This window comes from Desmodus rotundus, chromosome 6 (genome assembly GCF_022682495.2).
Source record: "Desmodus rotundus isolate HL8 chromosome 6, HLdesRot8A.1, whole genome shotgun sequence".
In the NCBI taxonomy this organism is placed as follows: Eukaryota; Metazoa; Chordata; class Mammalia; order Chiroptera; family Phyllostomidae; genus Desmodus; species Desmodus rotundus.
The window spans coordinates 103312155-103335549 of record NC_071392.1 but is presented as its reverse complement, the minus strand read 5'-3'; the positions used below and the strand labels follow the sequence as shown (position 1 = coordinate 103335549).

Below are 23395 nucleotides of genomic sequence, written 5' to 3'. Positions count from 1 at the left end.
CCTCCCTCTGCTGCCCAACCCCCTGTCTGCTGTCACTGCTCCCTGATACGTGTTCTGGTCAGTTAGGGGTGGGATGAAAAGATCATGTAATTCCCTCTGTCTGCTTTGCTTAACTAGGTTCAAAGAATTGAATGAGATTGGGTTTTTGGAGTATCTCTGAATTTCAAATGTCTCAGCTAGCTTTGGTGTCATTTTCTAGCAATACGTGAGAGCCACTTAATTTTTATTTCACACACATGAAGCTAATTTTTCTAGGTGCCTCTGAAGGTAAGATCATTTAATTTCTTTGACTTGCTTATAAATAAGTGAAGCCTGTATTTCCAGAACCACCACTAGCGTGGATTTGAGTCTGACACCCCCTCCCCGCCTGCCCCATTCAAAATAAATCTAAGATTGTAAATCCATCATCTTCCATAATACGGCCTGTACTTTTCAGATAACATAGCTTCCTGTCCACAGACAGAGACACAGCTGAGTCAGAGCGTCTGTCTTTCCAGACAGTTAGCTGTGCTGGGCACGTCCGGACCTTTCTCGTTTTGGTCTCGTGTGCGTGGGGGGAGAGAGAGTGGTGCTCTTACCTTTCCTGACTTTTAAAAATTAAAGTTTTATGATCTTTTTCCCTTAGTCCTGGTTCCTCGCTAACTGGAAGGCAGCAGCATCCCTTTTTATATGACAAACAAGTTTATTATAAGTTTTTATATTTTCTACGTGTTCACTTTATTGGTACAAACCTAAAATTCTGATTTTTCTTTTAATAGGTGCAGTCTTTGAGATAATTTGTTTTTAACCTTTACTGCCCTTCTATCTTTTTTGGGTAATTCTTTGTATTCCTGCTGCCTACCTCTCCTCACCCCCCGCCCCCAGTTTTTACACCTTGGTATCTGTCGGGTGAGCAGTGTAAGTAATCTTTTCATCTGCTTTTAGAGTGTGAGGTGTTTCCAGTATACCTGCTTTTTTGCTGAATCCAAAGATAAAATATATATATATTTTTTAAAGATCAAAATGATATAAAGGGGATAGGTTTCTTCCTTTAAAAAAGCAAATAGAAATTCTTAATGTTCGTATTATGATGCCACTTTTCTAAATGGTGCATCTTGATGGAAAGGTGTAAATGTCAATCAACAGGACTGCTTAAGCATATTTGCTAAGGTGAGTTGGGGGCTTAGCGGGTGAGGAACTTAAGAATATAATTGGCTTGCTGTCCTAGAAGTTCTTTGATCCAGAGATGCAGCTGGGAAGTAACAGAATGCATTGCCAGTTACCAATATGCCTGTCCAGTTCCCTTTTTATTTGCAGAAGCCATGAGTTTTGTTCACAAGTGGGAACTTCATAGCAAAACCTCTAGGACGGATGCGAGATCTCCTCCTGCTGCCAGGAGAGGGCGTGGTCGCTCAGCCCCACGCAGACCGGTAGCGGGCAGGGTGTTGCGTTCGCTTTCCTTCTGTCTCTTTCTCTTTCCGATGTGTGGGATTTTGAAGAAGATGGAAATGTCATTCTGAGAGCAATATTCAAATTCTCAGGAATTGACTTACAATTCTGTACTGAGAATACTGTACTTACAGTACTGAGAATGAATTCAGTTTCAATCAAGTTTACATTAAATGTTGCTTTTAAAAAAATCTAAGTCATTCTTTACACACCGCAAAGACTCCAAACCACACGGGATAACTTATGAGATGGTTGTGTGGTAAGCTATGACTGTTTTGTTGATCATTTTGGGTGTCATTGTAAATAAAGGTTTCTATTTAAAATTGAAGCCTAAGAGCTTGCTTGCTTTATTAAAAAAAAAAAAAAAAATTCCCCATTGGATTAAGGGTTAAAAAAAAAAAAAAGGTTAAGGTCTCTTATTTCAAATAATTGTAGCAGTTTCTGTGAGGTTAAAAGAAATTTCCCCCTCCCCCAAATGCCTTTTATTGTCTGCAGCAACAGAAAGAGCAGAACTGGAGATTATACTCTGAAAACATGTCCCAAAGAGAAATCTCAAAAAATGCGGAACTGTTCGTAACAAAGGTGAGTGCTTAGGGGTCGTCTGTGAAATGAGGACTGCGTTGGACTAGCTGATGGCCGAGGTTCCTCCTATTTCCCCCGTCCCCGCATTCTGACAGCTGCCTTTACTGGGTTAGACTGCCTGGGACACACAGAAGGGTCAGTGAATGCTTTGCATTTCATATGTTTTAAAAGTAAGGTCCTAAAGCTGGGGTGATGTGCGACTTACCTGTCAGGTCCCTGAAATATGGTAAATTTTAGTCATTAATTTATCATTATTCCCCCACAGGTAGATTTTTCTTTTTTTTAAGTCTAAGGTGTCACCTTCCAAAAAAGGTATTATTGACTTGTAGTGTGTGTGTGTGTGTGTTGTTTTTTTTTTTAAAGAAATCAAACTAAAAAACTCCCAAGGATGGCCTTTCACAAAATGTCAAGGGTTACCTCATACCAACCTCTGGTCATTGGCCGGAGTTTTGAACATTGTTTGACAGTACTTGGACTACAAAATTTCTTTACAAATACAATTTCATTAAAACTTGGGACGTACATGAACTTCATTTCTTTTCAGTACTTAAAAACATTAGTTCTGGGAGCGAGAACAAAAGAATAGTGGGAGAAGTGGCGTCTGGTCAGGAGCAGAAAGGCCCCCAACTGCAAGGGCTTTTCTCTCTCACTGTCCGGAGTGTTCGTCGACGCCACCACTCGTGAAAATGGGGTTCCTTGTAGTCAGGTTCCCCTAAAAGTTCCACACTGGTTACATGTAAATAGTCGCCTATATACAGTGAAGTCAGCTTCTTCAGAGGCAGCCAGGGTGGCAGTGCCAGATGAGTCACTTCTTCTGTGCTAGCGACTCCCGGTTGGACTTGTGCGCCATTTCCAGCATCTGCGAGGTGCCTCTGTCCTGCTTCTTCGCTCGTCTTCGTGACAAACCGGAAGGTGAGAGGATTTAAACAGGGTTGTTCTTCCCCTATGACCTAAAAAAAAAATTCCAGTGTCTTTCCACCCTTTGGGGAAATTTCCAAAAAAAAAAAAAAAAAAAAAAAAAAAAATATCTGTTCTTTCCCTCTTGTGAGCCCCTCGTAGAGGGTTAGTGGTGACTTTCTGACATGAAATGCATTTTGTGCCGCTGGTGCGGTGTACTCCGGGGTGAAAGCAGGGGTGAAAACAGACTTCCCGAAGCATCACACGCCACTCCTGGCGGCTCTCTTCCAGAATTTGCCGTTAACTGAAAGCGGGGTCTGTGTCTTGCAGGTCTCTTGGCTAACAGCACAGGTCTGCTTGAAGTCATGCAGGGGTCTGCACTGTCTGTCCAGCCAGACGTTGCCTCTGCTGTGGGAGGTCCGTCTCGCACCGCTTAGCCTTCCCAGCCTTCCCACAGTTGTCCCCTGCGGAACAAAGCAGACTCCTCTCAGTACCTGATTGTCATGCTGCTTGCAGATTGCTCCGTGGGCCCTAAGGCTGAGTGAGCTTTGCTGCGAGGGTGTGGCTGCTGAGAAGGTGTATTTCTAGGTCCCTCAGAACGGGCTTGCTACCAGCTAAATCATCCAGACTGAACGTTGTTAGCAAAGGTGGCGTTTAAAGATAGGGGTAGAATAGTGGCCAAGGAGAATGTGAAATGTAAAAATTATGTGCCTTAATTCTGGAAGCACCGAAGACATGCTTAGTTGGCCCATTATTATGGTCCTATTTAAGCTGCATAGCATAGGTTTCTGTGCAGAAAAAGAAAGGGAGGAATAGGCCAGAAGTTGCAAATGGGAGCTCACCAAGGGGTTTTGTTTCTCTGCATGGCAACTTAATTGTAAATTAGTTGCCAATGTTAAAAAGTTCTCACATATTTGAGTTTTGGGGTTTTCCTGAAGGATTAAGAAGATTCAAATTGCAGTGCGCTCATGCCATTCTCTTCAGACTAGAGGTGGCCTTTCTGTGTCACCACAGTCTCTTAGCCCCTCCCAGCCTCTGCGGGCTCTGAAGTTTGTAGGAGGGATGTTCTGGAAACCATTTATAATGAGGCCGCTCTGCTGATGTTACGGACCAGGTAACACTTCTGCAGCCACAGCCTTCAAGGTGTCTGGCAGTTACAATATTTAAGTGCTTTTCAGCCTCTGAGGAAGACCTTGAGTTTACCAGGGACAGATTATTGTGTATAGAACAACAGTGTATATAGACAAGGTATTAATCTAAAACATGAAATGTACGAAGTATGTTATTTACAGGAAAGACATTATTGCTTCCCCTTGCATTACAGGAACAAATGAGAGTGATACATAGGAATTGGCATGCACACAGGTAGCCTTGGCAAAGCAAAGCAAGCCAGAACCAGGTCTCTGTTTGCAAACTGATTCCTCAACTCACAGTGATTTGGAAGAAGGTCTCTTCATTTCTGGCCACTTTCGACGCTGAAACTGCCTATGTTTTCAAGTGCCAAAAGGAGAAGGAGTGTTAACCATCACCAAGAAAGAAAAAGTCACCCCCAAAGAACACTACAAGGAAGGTCTTTTCAGTGACCCCTATCACTGGTGGTTGATCCAGGCCCTTGGCAGACTGCAAAAAAAGCCAAAGGGCAAGGCTCAGCCTGACACAAGGGACCTCGGGGGTTCGACTAAAGGACGGGCGTAGATGAGGGACTGATCCCGGGCTTCAAAAACGAAACCAAATACCTGTATTGCTCATAGCTTCCTCCATCTTTAAGTCCTAAATGAGAGAGGGGAACAAAATGGAAACAGTTTAGGGTACATGGGGCACAAGCAATGACAAACTTCACAACTGCCCTTTTTTCTGTTTTCAGACACCTTAGGCATTTTGTCCCCCATGACATCGACAGTGTCCCCAGGCGGGTACAGTGGGCTGAATTAGGAGGTGATCACTCCTTCCAGCAGCCTTACAGGTTGCCCACACTCGAGTGTCACCTTCCCAGGTTTAGGGCCCTGATGCATTCGTTCAACACTGACCTTGGTCATGGTAGGGGAGGCAGATACAGGCATGAACACCTATGTTACAGAGGACAAAACCAAGGGCCCTGAGAAAGGCGGGGTGGTGGGGAGATCCGGGTCTTGTTCAAGAGCGTGGACTTGGGAGTTGGCTGAGCCAGTCACCGAGGACACGTAGGTCCACCTCAGAGGGCTGCCGTGGGATTGTCACTGAGGCATATAAAGCTCAGCACAGCAGCGGGCACATGGTGATTAATATAAGTGATGGCACTTAGGGACATAACAGCAGCACTTGGTGGATGTTAGGAAAGTGATATTTTAGCCACTCGTGAGACTTCAACTCCCGCTGATTCTGGGTTCACTTTTCGGACTAGACATGATCTCCAAGATTCCTAACTCTGGTAAACCCTGCCAGGTTACAGGCCCCATGTTGGGGCGCCTACTCACCCAGGTCCATGTTTCGTGTCCGGGGGTTACACTGCTTATAACCCTTGCAGCTCCTCAGCTCCATGAGCTGTACGTGTAGCTGGTTGAGGACGTCCCTGTCCAGTGTATTCACTGCATTCATCAACTGGTTGGGAAAAGGTGGGTTATCAGTAAGGTGAGTGTAGGGACCACCATCCTCTGCTACCGGCCACGGGACTGCCTTCAGGCAGGGTGGGAGTAGCAGGTGCTGTGGGGCTGGTAACTTCTGCTTCTGACAATCCCACGGCAGAGTTTGGAACAGTTAAAACCACTTTGTTTCTAACGCCACCAGGCTCGCTGTCTCTGAGAGTAAGAAAAAAACCCAAAAATCACTTCTGTACCTAACATTGAACTCCGGGAGCCGCTGGTCAGGAGACTGACCAAGCTGGGAAAGAAGCCCTTCTAAGCCTTGCGTTTTTAAGCAGCCTTCAGTCCCAGTCCCTCCGTTCCTCTTCATTGGGAAGCTGCCGTTTGGTGACGGGACGGAGAGTGTGACCTGGGTTCCTGCCTGGCCTGGCAGCTACTAGTGACTGAGGAACCTTTGTGCCACACCCTTGTGTAAAATACGGGGATGACCTACCTAAGGGGAGAGACTGGCAGACCATAGAAATGGCATTTCAAAATAGGTTTCATATAAAGATTGTCAGCCTTTTCTTAAAACATTGGAGACAGGGCCAGGGCCACACCACTGACGCTGTAGGGCTGAGGCGCAGTGGCGGCCATCTGTTGTGGACACAGGCTCCGTGGCTCCTGTTGTCTTCCGTGTTCTGGGCCCCTTTAGTCATCACGCGTGTATCCAGGTGCCTTAATCTATGGGAGCCCTTAGGGAGGCACCTGGCACATAGCTAGTGCTGCATGAGCGTTGGCTGTTGTCCCTGTGGGCCCCTGAGGGCACTGGGCTTGGTCTGGCCTGGCCCCAAGGACCTCTGCAGTCTAGGGGTCTTCACAAGTCCCCACACAGCCCGCTTTGGTTTAACCTTGCCGGGGAAGAGGCTGCACGGGGCCTAGATTGCAGACTGAGGAAGCTGCAGGCAGCGAGGGGCAATTGCACGTGGAGTCCCGAAGTTCTCGGAGGCTTCACAACTCACTTCTGGCTTAGGGACTTGGTCAATGTATTGATTCCTCGGTTGGGGGGGCCCTAACTGGCAGAACCTGTGCACCCCATGCCCCCCTTGTGGGTTGTCTGTACCTGGTAGGGGTCTGTGTTGAGATCGAAGTACTCGAGGAAGCCAGTTGCAAATTCACAGAAGAGGAAGTTGTGGGTCTCATTGATTGTCCTCATGCACCAGTACGTGTTGTTGTTGGCGCTGGTGCAGGCACAGAAGGGCCCCACTGCCAAGGGAACAGAGAGCACGCCCTGAGTGTGCCTGCCTGAATTCCTGTCCAGGATGGTCCCCCGAGTCATTTCCTGTGGGGGGCACTTGTTGACCCCTCCCTGCAGTTGTCAGGGAACCCCTTCCCGAAAGACCTGCAGGGTCTGGCAAGGAAGCACTCGCAGGCTGGGGGCAAGGGGAGGCCCTGGAGAAGCCCCTCTTGTCCATCCTGCCCCATGACTGCCCCGGGCTCGCTCACGTGTCCAGAGAGGCGCAGTCTGCCAGTGCTGGTTGTCGTGGGTAAAGCATGTGAGGCCCGGCATGCTGCACGTGTCGTTGTTCTGCAGCCGCTTCAGCAGCTTGCGAAGTTTCTTCTTGCGCTTTTGCTCCCGCAGCAGCCACACCTTGTCCTTCTCCTGCAGCCCCTTCCTATGGGGACATAGGGCCACACCTCTCTGGGCTCCTCACCTTGGAGTCTCCTAGTGATCAGTGACCCTGCCTCTGCTCTTCCTGCCAGAGAGCTGTGGGCACAGCACTAGAAGAGTCCCAAAGGGAAGAACCTTTGCCACTAAAGTCCCACTGCAGGTCCAAGGTAGCACAAAGGTGGAGAATTAGAGGCTGCTGGGACTCCTCACACTGGGGTTTGTTGGCCTGTGTTCTGCCCTGCATGGTGAAGTTGCAGTAACCCCCTCCAGCCACATGGGAGCACCTGGAGACCTCAAGGTTGATCAGGGAGTCGGACCTCTGCTAGGACTGCCTCAGACCTCCCAGGGAAGGGGCCAGGACTGCTTTCCTTGCTTGTTCTAAGTTAAGGAAGGGCAGCCTTTGCATCTCTCCCCTGGACCTTAAGCTGCCTTACCTGAAAGGATGCAGACTGGAGCCTTTGTGCTTGAGTCGGCCTTTGTGCTGGGTGTAGTAACTGTAACAGACCCCAAACCCCAGGTTTCAGAAACTGCTTACAGCATAACACTCCTGGGCGGGTGCAAACTGGGGTTCCCTGGGACCCTGTCCCTCTTTCTGATGCAGTTCTGGGGATAGTATTACCCCGGGGCGACAGCTCCCTGCCTGCCTGGTTCCTTCCTTGCAAGTGTGAGCTGGGAGTCCCCAGCTGAAGGCTCGGGCCGGACGGAGAAGGTTGGGGTGGGTGGAAGTTAGCCAAGGCTGGAAGCTGGGCCTGGTTTTGTGTGGCTTCAGCCTCAGCATCACGGGATGCCCACCTCATGCTTGGTCAGGGGCAGCCCTAAGGGGATCCATGTTTGCAAGCCCTTTCCGGGAAGGTAGCAGAGATGCTACAGCTGGGCTTTGGTATAGTTGCCACTTGTAACTTTTCAGTGTAAATAAAACTATAGATGTAATTGCTCGGTTTCACTGCCCCACGGGGCCACCCTGCTGGGTGGCAGACCAGCCCTCCCCATCATCACAGAAGCTCTGTTGGACAGTGCTGCTCTCGAACTTCCCCCCCAGGGCCGGGGCTTCCCCGAGCTGGTGACGCGGCCTCGGGCCTCATGGGCAGTTCGTGAATGGCAGTCAGCACAGGCCTTTTCCCTCCTGGGAGCCAGCCCCCCGTCTGTAAGCAGTACGTGAAACCCAGCATCTGGCTGGCCACCTGGGGGGGTGGTGACGTCCCCAGTGGCTGACAGTGGGGATGGGAATGACTGATTTTTTTAACCCCGAGGGAGGAGACAGATATAAAAGTAACAGGCATCGTGGAGGGAATGCTGTGTCCCCAGGAGTGGCCCTGCAGGACCGCTAGGGGCCTTCCTGGGCTCCCTTTGCTTCCTCCTCACCTCATTTTGTGACAGTCACATTCTTCTGGCCGCTTTTTCTTTAGGTGACCTCGGACTTCCCTCAGGTTCTTAATTTTATTCTGCAGGGTTTCGATCTGGAGGGCAGAGGCGAGGTGGCTGTGAAACCCCGGGGCTGGGGAAGAAGGGGTGGCCTGGTGGCACCCCTCCATGGCCCACATGTGCGGGCACTGAGGGGGTTCCTTGGCTCCACCTGAAGTAATGAGGCTCCAGCAAAGGAACTGCGAGTCATTTTCCTTCTGTCCTGTCCTGCCTGGGAACCAGCTGCACCCACTGAAGACTTAAATGCCCCTGCCTGCCCCAGCCAGGCTTGTAGAAAGGACAAAATGGGGTGTGACTGGTACATCAGAAAGGGGTGTTATCTGACCAAGCTGGCCGCCTTCCACAACCGGCTGTGGGGAAGCTAATGCTGGGACAGGTGCTCCTGGCCCTGGGTCAAGGGCTCTGGGGGGGCCTCTGTCCCCAGGGCCAGGCCTCACTTCACTCCCAGTGTGGCCAGTGGCCCCGCCAAGTGCAGGGCAGTGAGACACTGCTCCCTGCCCAACCCTGTCACCTCGTGGTCGATGTGCAGCTTGTGGTCCTTCCAGGCCTGCAGGGACTTGTACAGGTCCAGGTCACACTGCACTGTGTCGTTCTCGAGGATGTAGCACCTGCTTGAGACAAGGGACCATGTGTGGCCTTGAGGGGGTGAGGAGGGCCCAGCCACGGGCCTGAGAGGTGTGGGAGCCCCGGCCAGGGCCCAGCCTGTCCCTTTCCCCCCCAACCTCTGCCTGGACTCTCACCGATGTGTGACTTTAATGGGGTTGGGAGCTGAAGGGTCCGGAAGGCCTCCAGTGCCACTGAAGTCCCCACCGTCCTTGTCGTCTTGGTCCCGAGGGGCCCCTGGCCAGTACCGCTTGGTCAGGTTGCGGGGCTGGGATGCCTCATCCAGGCTTATGTGGTGCACCTCGCCGTCCACCTCGATGGCCACTGAGCGGATGGAGCGGTTGCGGGCATAGCTGGCCTTGTACTCTGTGGATGTCCGAGGGGTGGCTCAGTCAGGAGGGCGTGGACGGCTGGCAGGGCTTCCTGGGCGGCAGACCCTCGATCTGGGTGGGGCAGCGCTCCCGATCAAGAGGCTCCTTCCCCACGTTGCCCGAGACTCAGTCTCCTGTAACCTACCACCTGGGAAGCAGGACCTGCACCCCAGTGGGAAGGGCCTCAAGGTGATTTAACTGGGGGAACTGAAGTCCCAGGGCTAGGAAGGAATCGGCTTAGATAATCTCAGAGAGCTATGACTGGATAAACCAACGGGTCCATCCACACTGTGGCGTATTTGGCCTCAAAGGGGTGAAGCGGGAACACGTGCTGCAGTGCGGACGAGTGTCAACAACTCTGTGCTGGGCGGGAGAACCCGACACAAAAGGTCTGTTGTATGAGTCTGTCTGAAATACCCAAAGTAGGTAACAACACTGGAACCCAAAGCAACTGCGTGGTTGCCACGGGATGCGGGAGGGGGGAGTGCGGTTTCCTTCGGGGGCAGTGGAAAAGTTTTTAGACCTAGAGGTGGTGGTTGCGCTACACTGTGAGTGTATTAAGTGCTGCTGCCGAATTGTATACTTCAAGGTTGTAAAAATGGTAAGTTTTATTTTCTGTGAACTCTACTTCAATTTACAAGAAGAAAGTAAAGTGGATGTCAGAACGTTAAGGAGATTGGATTAGTAAGCAGATGAAAGTCCAGGACTAGACGGCTTCACTGGTGGATTCTACCAGACATTCCAAAGAAGAATCAACCGTCCAAAGGGAGAAGAGGGAGCCCTTCCAGGCTCATTTTACGAGGCCAGCATTACTCTGCGGCCAAAAGGAAAGAAAGGAAAAGACAGTTACAGGCCCATGTCCCTGATGAACACAGAATGCAAGAATCCTCAGGAAAATATTAGCAAACCGAATTCAACAATACATTAAAAGAATCTCACACCATGATCAAGTGGGATTTAGTCCACGGATGCAGGGATGGTTTACTCTCAGCAAACCAATGCGATACATACGCCACGTTAACAAAATGAACGATAAAAATCATAGGATCCCAAAAGATGCAGAAAAAAACATTTGACTAAATCCAATATCCATTTATGATTAAAACTAAGGGGTTACCATCCAAAAAATGCAAAATGATTTATGTAAATCAATAGTAAAAACACAATCTGATTTAGAAAACAGGCAGAGGATCTGAACAGACGTTTTTCCAAAGAAGACACACAGACGGCCAACAGGTACACGAGAACGTGCTCAGCATCACCGATCATCAGGGAGATGCAAGCCCAAACCACACCTCACACTTGCTACAACGGTTATCATCGAACAAGCGTTGGCAAGCCTGTGGAGAGAAGGGAGCCCTTGTGCCTGACTGGTGGGAAGGTGAATTGGTGCAGCCGCTAGGGAAACCAGAACACCACGTGATCCAGCAGTCCCACGTCTCACTATTTATCCGAAGGAGACGCAAACACTCACTCGGAAAGGTGCCTGCGCCCACGTTCCTGCAGCAGCATTCACAATAGCCGAGACACCGACGCAGCGGGTGTCCACGGGTAGCCAAGCAGATGAGGAGGACGGGTACTACACATGCACATACACACGCACACGCACACGCAATGGAGGGTCAGCTCAGCCATAAGAAGGAAACCCTGCATGTACAGCACGACGGCCCTGGAGGCATTCTGCTCAGTGAAGTCCGTCAGAGAGAGACAAAGCGTATGATCTCGCCTATATGTGGAATTAAAAAAAAAAAACAGCCACACCACAAAACCCAAAACCCTGAGGTCATAGGTGCAGCGAACAGATTGGAAGGTTGCCAGAGGCGGGGGATGGGGAAGAAAAGGGAAATGGGGAAAATGGGTGAAGGGGGTCCAAAGGTGTACTGACTCCGAGTTGTGAAATCTCGGACGTACGGTGTGGTGGCTGCCATTAGTGACGCCACGTTACGTATCTGTGTACGGTGACGGACGCTAACTGGACTCACCGTGGGGATCATTTTGCAATCTATACAAATACTGAATCAGTGTTGTACACCTGAAACCAACCTAATATTATCTGTCAATTATACCACAATAAAACAAAAAACAAAGCCTATCAATTTCCATTGGGGGAAATGAAGAGCCAGGCAGCTCCTCCCAGATAGAAAAGGGAGTGGCTTGGGGGGGTCACTCAGCTCTCTGAGTCTCGGCTTCCCCAGCTGTGAGCTGGAAGCAGCTCTCCACCAGGCGGGCACCGTTTCTAAACTACATCAGCTGCTGAAAACGGCACGACGGCTGAAGTCAGAGCTCAGATTTCCTGCATCTTCTAATAAAAGACAAATTAGATCAGATTACCAACATTAAGAAAAAAGGGGGTGGGCGGTCACGTAGGTGTGCGAATTTCCAGCCTCTGAGGAGGAGCGGACGTACAGGCCCACCTGGGTCCGCAGGCCCACACAGTGGGCCCCGCAGGAGCTGACGCACCTCCCCTTCAGACGGGCGGTGTGCTCTCCATCTGGCCACGCCCCCCTTCCTTTGTGCTTTAAAAAAACTAGAGCTTCACTCAGGTCTGGCTCCAGCACGCACAAGTCCTTCACACCCACCCCCCCCAGAGAAGGCCTGGGGCTGGTCCCCGCCCAGGTATGTTTGGCTCTGTATGACCACCAGAAGGAGCCCATAGCTCGAGGACTGACTGGAGGCCAGAGATGTGGCACCCCTGGGAGGAAGGGGCCCCTGCACCCGTATGGCCCAGGCCCAGGCCCAGGACCTCAGGACCTGGTCCTGCTGCCCTGTCTATTGGGACAGCTGTTGGCATCTCTCATTTCTCAGGCTCGATGGATCACAGGATCCAGGGTCCAGGTCCAGGAGAGGCATGGCCTCTCCGGCAAAGCCTCAGGCCTTTTTGACCCTGGGCAGCTTTCTCCTTGGCTTCTTCCTCCCTGAGTTCAGTCTCCCTGAAGCCACAGTGCCCGGCACCTGGTTTACACACAGTGCTGAGCTGATCCCTCTGTGGGAACAGGTTACCTGCCCAAGAGGCCGTGAACTAGACCCCACCTGGTTCTCTCTGCTCCTTTGTCTTTCTTGCTTGGGAGCCAGTGGCCATATATCTTCCCACCCTCCACTCCCAGCCACAAACCCAGGCTGCCCCAAACTATCTGGCCCTCTGCCTGATGCTGTAAAGAAGCCAGTCTCCCCCAAGTCTGGGGCTGTTTTTTTGCCACAGCGACAGAATTGAGTAGCTGAGACAAGAAACCGTGTAGCCTGCAAGGCCCCAAATATTTACTCTCTGACTCTTCACACAAGAGGCTGGCCAAGCGCCTGTGTAAACCTCTCCCCGGACTGGGGCCACACCACTCTCTCTCCATGTCACCCTAGCTGTCTGTTTGCAGGGTCCCTGCAGTGCCCTCCCTCCCACACGTCCTGGGAAGGGGGCTGCTTAACCCAGTGGCCAAGAGCTCAGGCTCTGGACTCTGATGGCCCAGGTGCAAATCCTGAGCCAAGGTGCGACCAGCACAGACTGTGAGCCATGGTCTTAGGACGGTGCCTGCCTTACAAGGTTCTCTGGAGGATGACACGCAACAGAACCGATACATTTCCAGCATCCGGTGCGGCACTGAGCCGCTGGTCTGTGGCTACAGGGGCCTCTGCAGCTGTGAAGTCCTCGCCCAAGGCCACACCCTGCGCCCACCCACCACATGGGCCATGAAGCCCTGCGTGGCTTGGCCTGCTCTCCAGGGCTGGGAGTTGCGGTGCCTTCGTGCTCCCTCCTCCCCCAAAGTGCCCGTTCCTTCTCCACACTTGGCTCTTGTGTAAACAACAACTGACCACCCATTCCAGAGCTGCCACCCTCTCCACTTGGTCACGTCCCCACTTCATTTCCTCCATGCATTTTCCACCGAGGGAAGTGACCTTCCTGTTCACTAGCTTACACTTCGTCTTGCCCACGAGGTCTGCAGGTTGTGAGGAGAGTAAGTGCATGAACACCTGTCTCCTGGGCCCGTCCCTAGAGTCCTAAACATCTCCTCCCGGTCCAGTTGGCTCTGCCCGGCGTGCCAGGGCTGGGGCCGCTCCAGGCCAGGGCTTCTCAAGTTCAAACCCAGTGACGTGGGGCTGGACAGACCTTTGTTGTGGGAGGCGGACCCGTGCCTTGCAGGGTGTTGAGAGCACCCATAGCGTCTGCGCACTAGACGTGAGCGCACCTCCACTCCCACACAGTCACGCCAGCCAGAAAAGTCTCCCCACTGCCAAGTGTCCTCCTGGGGGTCAAGGTTGCCCCCAGTTTAGAACCCCAGCTCCAGGCCGGCTGCTTAGAAAGGAAGCACAGAGAGCATCTCGTTGGCCGCACTTGCAGGGGAAAGGGTGTTGGGCTAGCTGATGGGGCTTAATCCCCAAACTGGCTGTGTGACCCAGTCTTTCCTGTCTGTCCTAAGAGTGACCGTCTGCCTTGCTTCTAGGTGGCTGTGCGGTGCACATGGCCTTGATGTTCCACTGTCCTCAGGTAAGGGCTTGGGTTGAGCTGAGTCTCGGCTATTCTGGTGCCTTTTTCTTTCCTCTACACATTAACAGGAAAAGAGAAGGCTTAATTGAGTCCCACGTTCTCATATTATTTAAAGATTATCCTCTGTGCCCCAGGTTGAAGCAAGGAGATGTTTAGCTGTGTGATTCAATCTAGAAACCAATCATTTTACTTGCTAAAAAAAGATTAGCTGTCCCCCTGCCCGAACCACCCAGGTCGCCACACTCACTCTTCTTGAAGAGCTTTTTCCGGCGTCCGGCCAGGCTGAGCTGGTCGTCCCCGCCGCTGTCGCAGGTGCAGGCCTCGCCGCCCTGCGCGTAGTACTTGGGCACCAGGTTGGACAGGGCTCTGCTGCTGGGCTGTGCCGGGCCCTTACACTTGTGCAGCTTCAGCGTCCCCGTGGCGTCCTCCACACACTGCCACTTCTGCAAGGCACGGCGGGGGCCTCAGGCTGCGAGGTGCGGCCAGCCGGCCCATCCATATTCCCTGCTGCCCCCGTCCACCCCAAGACTCCTCTCTCCTGCCCTCGTGGGGACATGGGCTCACAAGAGCTTTGTACCTGGAACTACATGCTCCCAGGTGTCGACTGGACAAGAAGCACAGCAGTGGCACCAGGGGGGACACTGTGTGACCCTGTGGCCGAGTGTGAGCCCCAGGCACGGGAGGCACTGCGATGCAGGGAATGCTCACAGGCAAAGCGTGAGTGAGACGGGCAACGGCACTTGGGGTTGACTTAGCCAGCAGGGCCAGGACTGCGTGCCTGCCCCGGTGGATGCACAGCTGGGACGGGGATCCTGGAGGCCCTAGGGCTGCTGGTCCCAGGGCCCTGGACTGGGACCGATGCCTCCCCAGCTGGCCTGGGCCCCAAACCCCACCTCCAGCGCTCTTTCCGCTTGGGCTAAGCAGTGTGCTCTGGTAGTCTGTTCTGAATAAGCAGATACCTGCCCCTCCCCTGCCCCGGGTGGCCTGACCCTTAATCCGGGGCACAGGGTTTGACAACAATCCCAGGGGGACAGAGGCCCCTTGGACTCATCGGCTCTTCCTTGTAGCTCAGAACAGAAATCAGAACCGGCTGTGGGCTCTTGGCACAAACCCGAGGCTGAGCTCCCCCCAGAGCATCAGTGCTGTGTGTGGATGGCATTCAAGGCTGTCGCCCCAGTGCCTGGAACAGTGCCTGGAACAGTGACCGGCAACAGAGGTGCACAGCATAAACCGCAGCAGCTCTCCGGCCTCCTGCTTGGGGTCCTCTTTACAAGACCGCGCCCCCAGCCCCCTCCAGGGCCCATCTGGGCCTCCCAGGCCTCAGAAAAGCCTAGTTCAGATTCTCAAACATCAGTCAGTCTTCGCCATCTCTAAAGTACTATTAAGAGTACAATTTCCTTAATGTTTCTTTTGAAATCAACTCACTTTTTTAAAACCTAAATTTATTTCAAAAGGCGATTTCCTATCACTCCTATAAATGGAAACTCGGCCTCAAAGAGGAGGAGCCTGTGAAGGGACTACAGCAGAAACGGTTCCTGACCTTCACCAATGCCGTGCAGAGGCCCACTGAGCCTCCCTTAAGGAGGGGTCAGGAGCTAAAAACACGCCCACCCCACGGGAGACTTTTCCTCCCACGTGACCAGATCCACAGGGAGCTGAGAAAGAAACCTCTTTCTGAGCATCACCAGAATCCCCTCGCCTCACCCTGGGTGTCGCATGTCAGCAAAACACCATCTCCTGGGGACACCGGCCCCGAAGGGCTGAGGAGGGGGCCCGGGCCCCTGTTTGGAGGGCCCTGCGCCCAGCCCCAGGCCTGCAGCCGCGCCTCCTCACCTGCCCCAGCTGCTCACACGCTGTCTGGTACTCGGCCCGCTGGCACAGGTCCTTCACGCGCTGGTACTTGGGCAGGAAGTTCTCCTGGGCGTCCACCTTGTCGCTGTCCCTCTTGTGGAGCAGTTTGCTGTGGGGCAGAGAGCGGGACACGGGGCTGGCCTGTCTGCTCTGGAGGAGCATGCAGGTCCAGCCTGGCCGTGTCTTCTGGTCGTTCAGAGACTTAAGAGATGGGACCTTAGGAGGAACCTCCCAGAGGGCATGAGTTGGCAATAAATTAGAAAACGTCGTGCAGGCGGCAGCAAACACGTGCCCTCCAGATGCAAATTCTGTGTCAGCCACAGGAACGAGGAACGGCTTCTGTGTCTAGATCCCGCATTTTCCCATCACTGTTGAAGGTATGATGATAATCTCCCTCCGTCCCCGATGGTAAGATCTCTATTTGTTCTTTCTTTCTTTGATCCTCACCCAAGGACAGTTTTTCATTGCCTGAGAAATATCGATTGGTTGCCTCCCAAATGCACCCGGACAGGGGACTGAACCCACAACCTAGGTATGTGCCCTGACCAGGAATCGAACCTGCAACCTTTTGGCTCTGGGACGACATTCCAACTCACTGAGCCACCCAGTGAGGGCCCCACAGTGAGATCTTTATACCATGGGTGCAGGTGGGGCTGCCAGGAGCTTCCTGGGACGGTGCAGTTGTGGGGGTACCTGGGTGCTGCTCAGCTCAAATGCCCTGGGTGTCTCCTCCCAGGGCCCAGCACTCACCCTCTCTCCACCAGGAAGGAGTCCCGCCAGACCCTCATCTTCTTTTTCAAGTGAAACCTAGGGAAGGAAGCACACCTCCATGTTCCCCTCAATGAGGGGACCTCTCATGTCCCCTGCCCATTCTCCCGGAAGTAGGCCGATGCCCAGAGAGGCTTTGCTTCCAGCACAGACCCCAGGGCCCCAGGGAAGGACAGGGTGAGCTGGCCATGGGAAAGGCTTTGCCGCCCACACCCTCTGCCCCTGGTGGGCCTCACCTTCCCAGAGACTCACGTCTGGAGGCCTGTGGCAGAGGTGACTAGGTCAAGGCCACACGCAGTCACGTGCACACGCGTCTGTGCCTCCCAGGAAGCCCAGCAATCCCCCAGTGTCGGGCGAGATTGCTTCCTCTCAGGCCAGTACCAGAAGGAGTGGCCGCCCTGACTTCGGTGAATTACACTGTGTTTTTTTGGGTGGGGAGGGTTTCCTTCGACCCTTTACGGTTGGATTCGTGTAATTTAAGTGCGCTTTTCATGCCGTGTCCATCTCCCAGACAGGGACTCAGGCTGACAGGCAGCTTCCATCCTGCACCTGATCCCAGGGATTCTGGCTCCTAACCCAGAGCCCCTGCTCCCCAAACCTGCCCAGTTTACACCCTTACAGCTTATAAAGCCTCACAGTTGGAGGGAGGAGGCTCAGTGAAGGTGGTCCCCCCACAGGGCAGTCAGATGTGGATGGACAGTGCCCATCAGGACTGGCCCTTCTGAGCTGCGGGGGGTGCAAGTCTGGGTTGCAATAGTCAGCTCTCTGGGGCTGTGACCCCAGTGGGCAGTTACAGTGTTGGCCACCAGATGTCGCTACTGCCACACCAGTGGCTAGTCTCCCTGCTTTCCTGTCCCCACCAGGCTCAAGTCACCTTCCCACCTGCCTACGTTTTGCTCGCCATCCCTGTTCCCTTTTCTGCCTCCAGGACACTAGGAATATGTTTCCATCATGCCATCTGGCGTGAAAGGCAAGGAGCGTGGCGATGGGGATTCAGCCTCTAGTCTGGAGTCTGCACGCTGGACTCGGAGCTGCCCGGAGACCGCCGACAGGTCGGTCACTCGACCTCGCCAGGGCTCAGTTTCCAAACTCGTAAAAGGGGAGCATGATAATGCTTGCCTCCCCAGGTTACCGTGACGATCAACACAATTAAACCCCCAGCCAAGCACTCAGACAGGGCCTGGCAAGTGGGAAGTGCTTCCTGAGTATTAATTCCTGTTGTTGTTATTCCATGTTTTACACAAACTTAGGGTCTGCAACTGGCCTCCCTGGCCATATTCCAGATGGGAAGCTGGAACCTCAGAGGGACCACCCTTCTCTCCCATGGTGGGGAAGTGGTTGAGATGAGGAACCCCGGAACCCCAGCTCCTCACTCTTAGAGTCGCACCCCCTCCTCAGACCCACACGGTTTGGCCCCAAGTTCATGCAGTGGGGGGAGCTCAGCATCCCAGCCCCTCCTCACCGATTCACTGGCCGCTCCGTGTCCAGCAGCTTCAGGATGGATTTCCCATCCATGTCCGAGGGGATGTCCAGACCGGCGATGTCCAGGATGGTGGGGGCCAGGTCGATGTTGAGGACAATGTGGGGATTCCTGTGGGAGGGAGGTGGTGCAGTTGGAGGGACAGAGGTCATCAGGGATGCAGGCCCTGGAGGTGGGAAGCTGGGATCACATCACTCCCCGTATCTCAGCCCTCAGTGCCCCCTGTGGCTCAATTCACCTGAACTGTGCCCCTCCTCCCTCCCTCCCCTCTGTGCCACAGACACACTATGGGGGTGGCAAGGAGTGTCAGGCCACACCTGACCTCTACTTAGCTGTTTCTTCTGCCAGGAATGCCCTCCCTGCCCCCTACTATCTGAACAAAGGACGCCCATCTTTAAGAGCTACTCCAATCCCGGGCTGTCCCCTGGCCCTGGCGCTGTCCCTGACAGGCCAGGCACAGTCTGGCCTCAGGGCCTTTGCTCTTGCTGCCAGAATGTTCCTCCTCCAGATACCAGCATAGCATGTTCCTTCCTTTAGTCCCTTCAGTTCTCTGCTGGAGAGGGAGCCTGTGAGACTCCACAGGGCCTGTGGTCCCTGCCCTCTGACGTGCACACCTTTGTGTGATCTGTTCCCAAGAGTGGGCCAAACTGACACAATGTGGCAAAGGTGGTGGATGTCACTCCACAGTTATGTTACATGATGTGTGACCCTGTCTTGCCAGCGGTGCCTCCCTCACCTCTTAAACCCTCCAGCAAGGATGCTTGGTGAACAGTGTGGGGGGCAGGCCGTGTGAGCTCAAGTCCCCTCATGTGCTTGCACAGCCTTGTGAACGGGGAAGCGGGACACGTGAGTTGAGACAGGCCAGCGTCAGCCAGCCTCCAGCTTCTGTTCAAACCACTGTTTGGCTCCCTGAGCCAGACGGCTGCAAGTCATGGCGACTCTGCCACCACAAAGGAAAAGCCTGTCCAAGAGTGAAGTCAATTCAGAGGAAGCAGGGCGGAGAAATGGAAAGTGAGAGCTTCCCCATGTCACAGTGTGACTTGACTGCTGGATCCAGCCATGCCTGAAGGTAGACCTAGCCTTGGACTTCCCAATTACTTTAGTTGATGCATTCTTTTTATCTTTAGTCTCATCCAGTTTGCTGGTCATTTCTGCTTGCAGCCAAAGGAGTCCTGGCTGGTTGACCCCTGTGCATCTTCAGCCCCCAGCCTGACATTAGCACTCTCTCTGTGGTGTCCACGTGGGGTTGTTTTGGGTCCCTGGAACCAGATCACAGACTTTGAGGCTGACCAAGCCCATAATGGCAGTGCTTACAGAGCCCTCTGGGGGTCACGTTCTTGCTATTTACCGGGGTGGTTCAAGGTCACTGAGAGGCCGCAAGGAGTGGCAGACAGGAGCAGAGACTCCCTCCCTTACACGTGACCGCAGGCTGTTTAACCTCTCTGGGGCTCGGTTTCCTCAGGCAGGAAGGGAACGATAGCAGAATCTCCTTCACAGGGTGGCTGTGGTGTGTAAATGAGCAGCTGGGTGTAAAGAGCTCAGACCTGACCTGAACAATGACCGCTGCGTAAACACAGTTACTGTTACAGCGATGATCACAGGTGGGGACCCTGAGACCAGAGCAGGGGCGGGACTTGATGAGGGGGCAGAGGAAGAGGGATGGGGCTGGGCCGGCGCTGGGAATTGTCACCAGGTGTCCAAGGTGGCGGGATCATGTAGGTCCCCATGGGGAGTGGGACCCGCGCCCTGTCAGTGCCTGTGGGTGTCTGGTCTGGACTCTGAAGTCAGACCAAACAAGTGACTACGGAGCGATTTACCTGCATTTCAAAAAACTGTTCGAGTTGGTGTCCATAACATCACCAAGGATCCGAGGTAGCGGCCTTCTACCTCTCCCTGCTCGAGACATGGTTGTTTTTTTTTTTTTTTTTTTTTTTTTTTTTGCTGCCAGAACATGTCATCTCAAAGGTGAACCCTCTGAGAAGGCTGGCCCAGGGCCATGGGGCCCTTGAGGAAGGATGGCAGGGGAGCTGGCTTCCCTTTGTGCTGCGGCCTGAGCTGGCTCAGCCCATCCCCCGACTCCCCCATCCCTTCCCAGAGGTGTCAGGATTCCTCCCAGCAGCCAGCAGACCCCAGGGCACCCAGCCAGACGGAAATCAGGGTGGCATTTCCACCTGCTGGTGGCAGCACACGGGCCAGCTCCCGGATGCCCTGGCACACCGCCCGCCACGAACCTTCTGTTTGCACAGGTGCTAACGGCCCCTGGCCTCTCCTTCCCGAGACCGAATCACTGTTTCACTTGGCACCGAGGTTCACCTGTGAGCACGGGAGTCACCCTGGGGTGAGACTCAGGCTGCACGGTGGCGCTGCCTGCTTCTTGCCTGTCTGGGTGCCCACAGATCCTAGAGGCCTCATTGGAGGGGGGTGGGCACACTTACAGCGAACCAGCCTCCACGTTGGGGCCCCGCACGTAGAACGGGACCCTGATGTCGAACTCATACGGCATGGACTTGCCCTTCACCAGGCCAAACTGGCCGATGTGGTAGCCGTGGTCGGCGGTGTACACGATGTAGGTGTTGTCCAGCTCGCCCGTCTCCACCAGCATGTTGTAGATCTGAGACAGAGGACGGCAGGTGAGGGCGCCCGGGTGGGGAATGGGGGACAAGTGGGCTCGGCACGCGCTGCCCGCTTGCTCCCCGGCTGACGGTCTCAGGCCGTCCCCTCTCCATGGGGCCCCTGGGGCTGTTCCGCTGACAACCGCAGCTTCCCCAGGGGCTGTCCCCTCTTGTCCCCTTACTCTTCTTCACGGCAGTGCTCACTGTCTGCCTCTTCTGCTTATGTGTGGGCTGTCTGTCTCCCTGCTTTAGCACGTTTGCCAGCCCCACCGGGGTGGGGGTTCTGCCGCTCAGCAGGTGCTGATGAGTGAATGAAGCTGACCGTGGCAGGAGCCTGTGACCTACCACGCTCCCACGGAGCCTTCTGCGGTGCCCCCGGCCACGTCGATTTCCATCTAGTCCAACATGGCGGCCACCAGCCGTGTGTGGGGACTGGGTGCTGCCGTGCGGTCGGTGTGACTGGGAAACTGAATTCTATTGCATTGCATTTTAATGAAATGTAAATGTAAACAGCCGCGGGTACACACAGTGTACGGGGTGCACCCACACCATGGACTGTTTCTCAGCAGGAAAAAGGAATGACGCTCTGATATTGGCCACCAGGTAGGTGAACCTGAAAACATCCCGCCAGTGGAAGAAGCCAGTCACAGGCCACACTCTGTGTGACTCCGTGCATGTGAAATGTCCACGTGACGAGATGCACATCCACGGAGAAACAGTGGGCTGGCGGCTGCCTAAGGATGAAGGGTGAGGGGGGCTTGGCGGGGTGGGCAAGGCTGTGGGGTTTCTCCTTGGGGCGGCGGCAATGCCCCGGAGGTGACCGCGGTGACCGCGCACGTCTGTGGATGCATCGAAACCACCGGGCTGCGCTCTCTAAGTGGGTGAGCTCTGTGTACCTGAACTTCATCTCGATAAAGCTGTTGGAAAGTGTGAACAGCCACACGTGGCCATCAGAACAGAACACAGCAGAGCTAGGGTCTCCGTTTCCCGAAGGCAGGGGTGGTCTGGGCTGCTTAGAGCTGTTCTTCCCAGGCCCCTGCCCGCTGAGACACGCAGGAGAGGGGGAAGGGCAGGGGGCGGGGTGGCGGCCTACCGTCTCCATGGAGTCGTCCACAGACATGAGGGTCTGCAGGCGCTTCCGCTGGAGCATGTTGGTGAACTCCATGTGGATGGGCTTCATGGGCCCTGTGTAGCGCATGATCCAGTGCTTGTCGGGGTTGGGCGCGTAGTTGTAGCTGGGCGTGCTGACAGGAGAACACACAGGCAGAGGTCAGGCCAGAGGGTGCCAGGTGGCCCCCAGCCCGCCCGGGCGCCCTGTCTGCAGCCCGGCATGAAACGCCCCCACCTGGGGGCAAGTGGACACGGTGTCACGGCCTCTGCTACGCGTTAGGTCGGCATTTCTCCACGCGTGGAGCGGCTGCACGGGAAGACCTCGGGAGATACTGTGTTAAATGACCCAGGGCCACAGACTCAAAGTCCTTCCCACTCCAACTCTGTCAGCACAGCGAGACGTCAAGGCCAAAGTCTCAGTCTGGTGTCCGTCTTCCTTGGACACCTGTCTGGAATGGGCTCATTTTTCTTTTTAAAGAAAGCGAGAGGCTCCTGTTCGGAGGCACAGTGCCCAGCTCTGATTGGACAGGATTGCATTTATTTTCCAGTTACCTTGGGTGGATGGCAAGGGACAGTTAGCACAGTGAAGGCACGCCTGCCACATTTCCTTATGCGACAGGCAGATTTTGGCTCCCAAGAGAGAAACTGGTTAAAAATTAGGTAACTAATAGACACGCATGTACGGCTGGCGTTGAGGGGCTGGGGCCTGCATCTGAGGCCTGCCAGGTCCTGTGACTTAGTTGGCACAATTATTCTTCCGGTTGGATTTACCCTCCCATTCACAAAAGAGGAAGCAGAGGGTCAGAGGAGTGTGGGGCCCCCGCCTGCGAGGGAGTGGGCAGGGAAGCCACTGACCTCTGAGGCTTCTGCTGAAGGGTCAGCTGTGATGACTAATGACAAAGGAACAGCCTTTGACGTCTGCAGCGCTTACCGCATGCGGGGCACAGCTCAAAGGATTCGCCTTATACCATCTCATTTAATATTCATAACAGCCCTAGGAGCCAGCGCTAATTTTATTCTCCTTGCGTGAGGAATGAGGATGCTGAGGCCCAGCGAGGGGACTAAGCTGCCAAAGGCAGAGCCGGGGTCTGAACCCCAGCGGCGGGTATGGTGGGGTTCCCTGCTGGAGACCCTCGCATCCACAGCGTCTGAGCAAAACTTGGATCCGAGCTACTGAAAACCCCACCAATGTATTGGGGGATTTGGGGTGGGGGTACCATGGATAGGAAGTGCTCTCTTTAAAACCCCACAAACAGTGGGTGTCCCTTGACCTGATGGTACTGGAGGCCTCCCCCCTCCCATCTTATCCCCTCTACAGACGAAACTGCACATTAAGGTTAAGTTTGCAGTGACAAAAGTCTTTTCAACATGGCCATTAAGGGGCAAAGGGTTGCAGGGGCGGGGGCGGGCAGAACAGGTCTTGCCAGAGGGAGGGCCCACCTCCCTCCCCTCCTGAGGGCCACACCAGGACTTTTACAGCCTCTTGAATGTGGTCGGAATGTTCTGGGGCAGAAGTAATAACACTGCGGCTTTGGGCAGCTGGGCCGTTATGGAGACGGTTGCTATGCAGAGCCGGTGAGTCACAGCC

General features: G+C 54.0%; 1 protein-coding gene across 3 annotated transcripts in view; it reads right to left on the bottom strand.

Annotated features, from left to right (window-relative positions):
• Positions 1-2333: 2333 nt before the first annotated feature.
• The window catches only part of SULF2 (sulfatase 2), a 104880-nt gene continuing 83818 nt past the window's right edge, over positions 2334-23395 (bottom strand). For 2 of the 3 annotated variants that reach the window (XM_024559772.4, XM_053927179.2), the window contains exons 6-21: positions 21791-21941; positions 20521-20696; positions 18068-18196; positions 16588-16644; positions 15820-15946; positions 14234-14429; positions 9279-9507; positions 9050-9146; positions 8479-8573; positions 7551-7610; positions 6951-7120; positions 6568-6710; positions 5361-5484; positions 4644-4677; positions 4339-4392; positions 2334-3371 (exon numbers count right to left, since the gene is read on the bottom strand). In XM_024559772.4, coding sequence (XP_024415540.2) covers positions 3341-3371; positions 4339-4392; positions 4644-4677; positions 5361-5484; positions 6568-6710; positions 6951-7120; positions 7551-7610; positions 8479-8573; positions 9050-9146; positions 9279-9507; positions 14234-14429; positions 15820-15946; positions 16588-16644; positions 18068-18196; positions 20521-20696; positions 21791-21941 — 1873 coding nt within the window. In that variant the 3' untranslated portion in view covers positions 2334-3340. The remainder of the gene's footprint in view (positions 3372-4338; positions 4393-4643; positions 4678-5360; positions 5485-6567; positions 6711-6950; positions 7121-7550; positions 7611-8478; positions 8574-9049; positions 9147-9278; positions 9508-14233; positions 14430-15819; positions 15947-16587; positions 16645-18067; positions 18197-20520; positions 20697-21790; positions 21942-23395) is intronic. The other variant, XM_053927180.2, reaches the window with a different exon arrangement.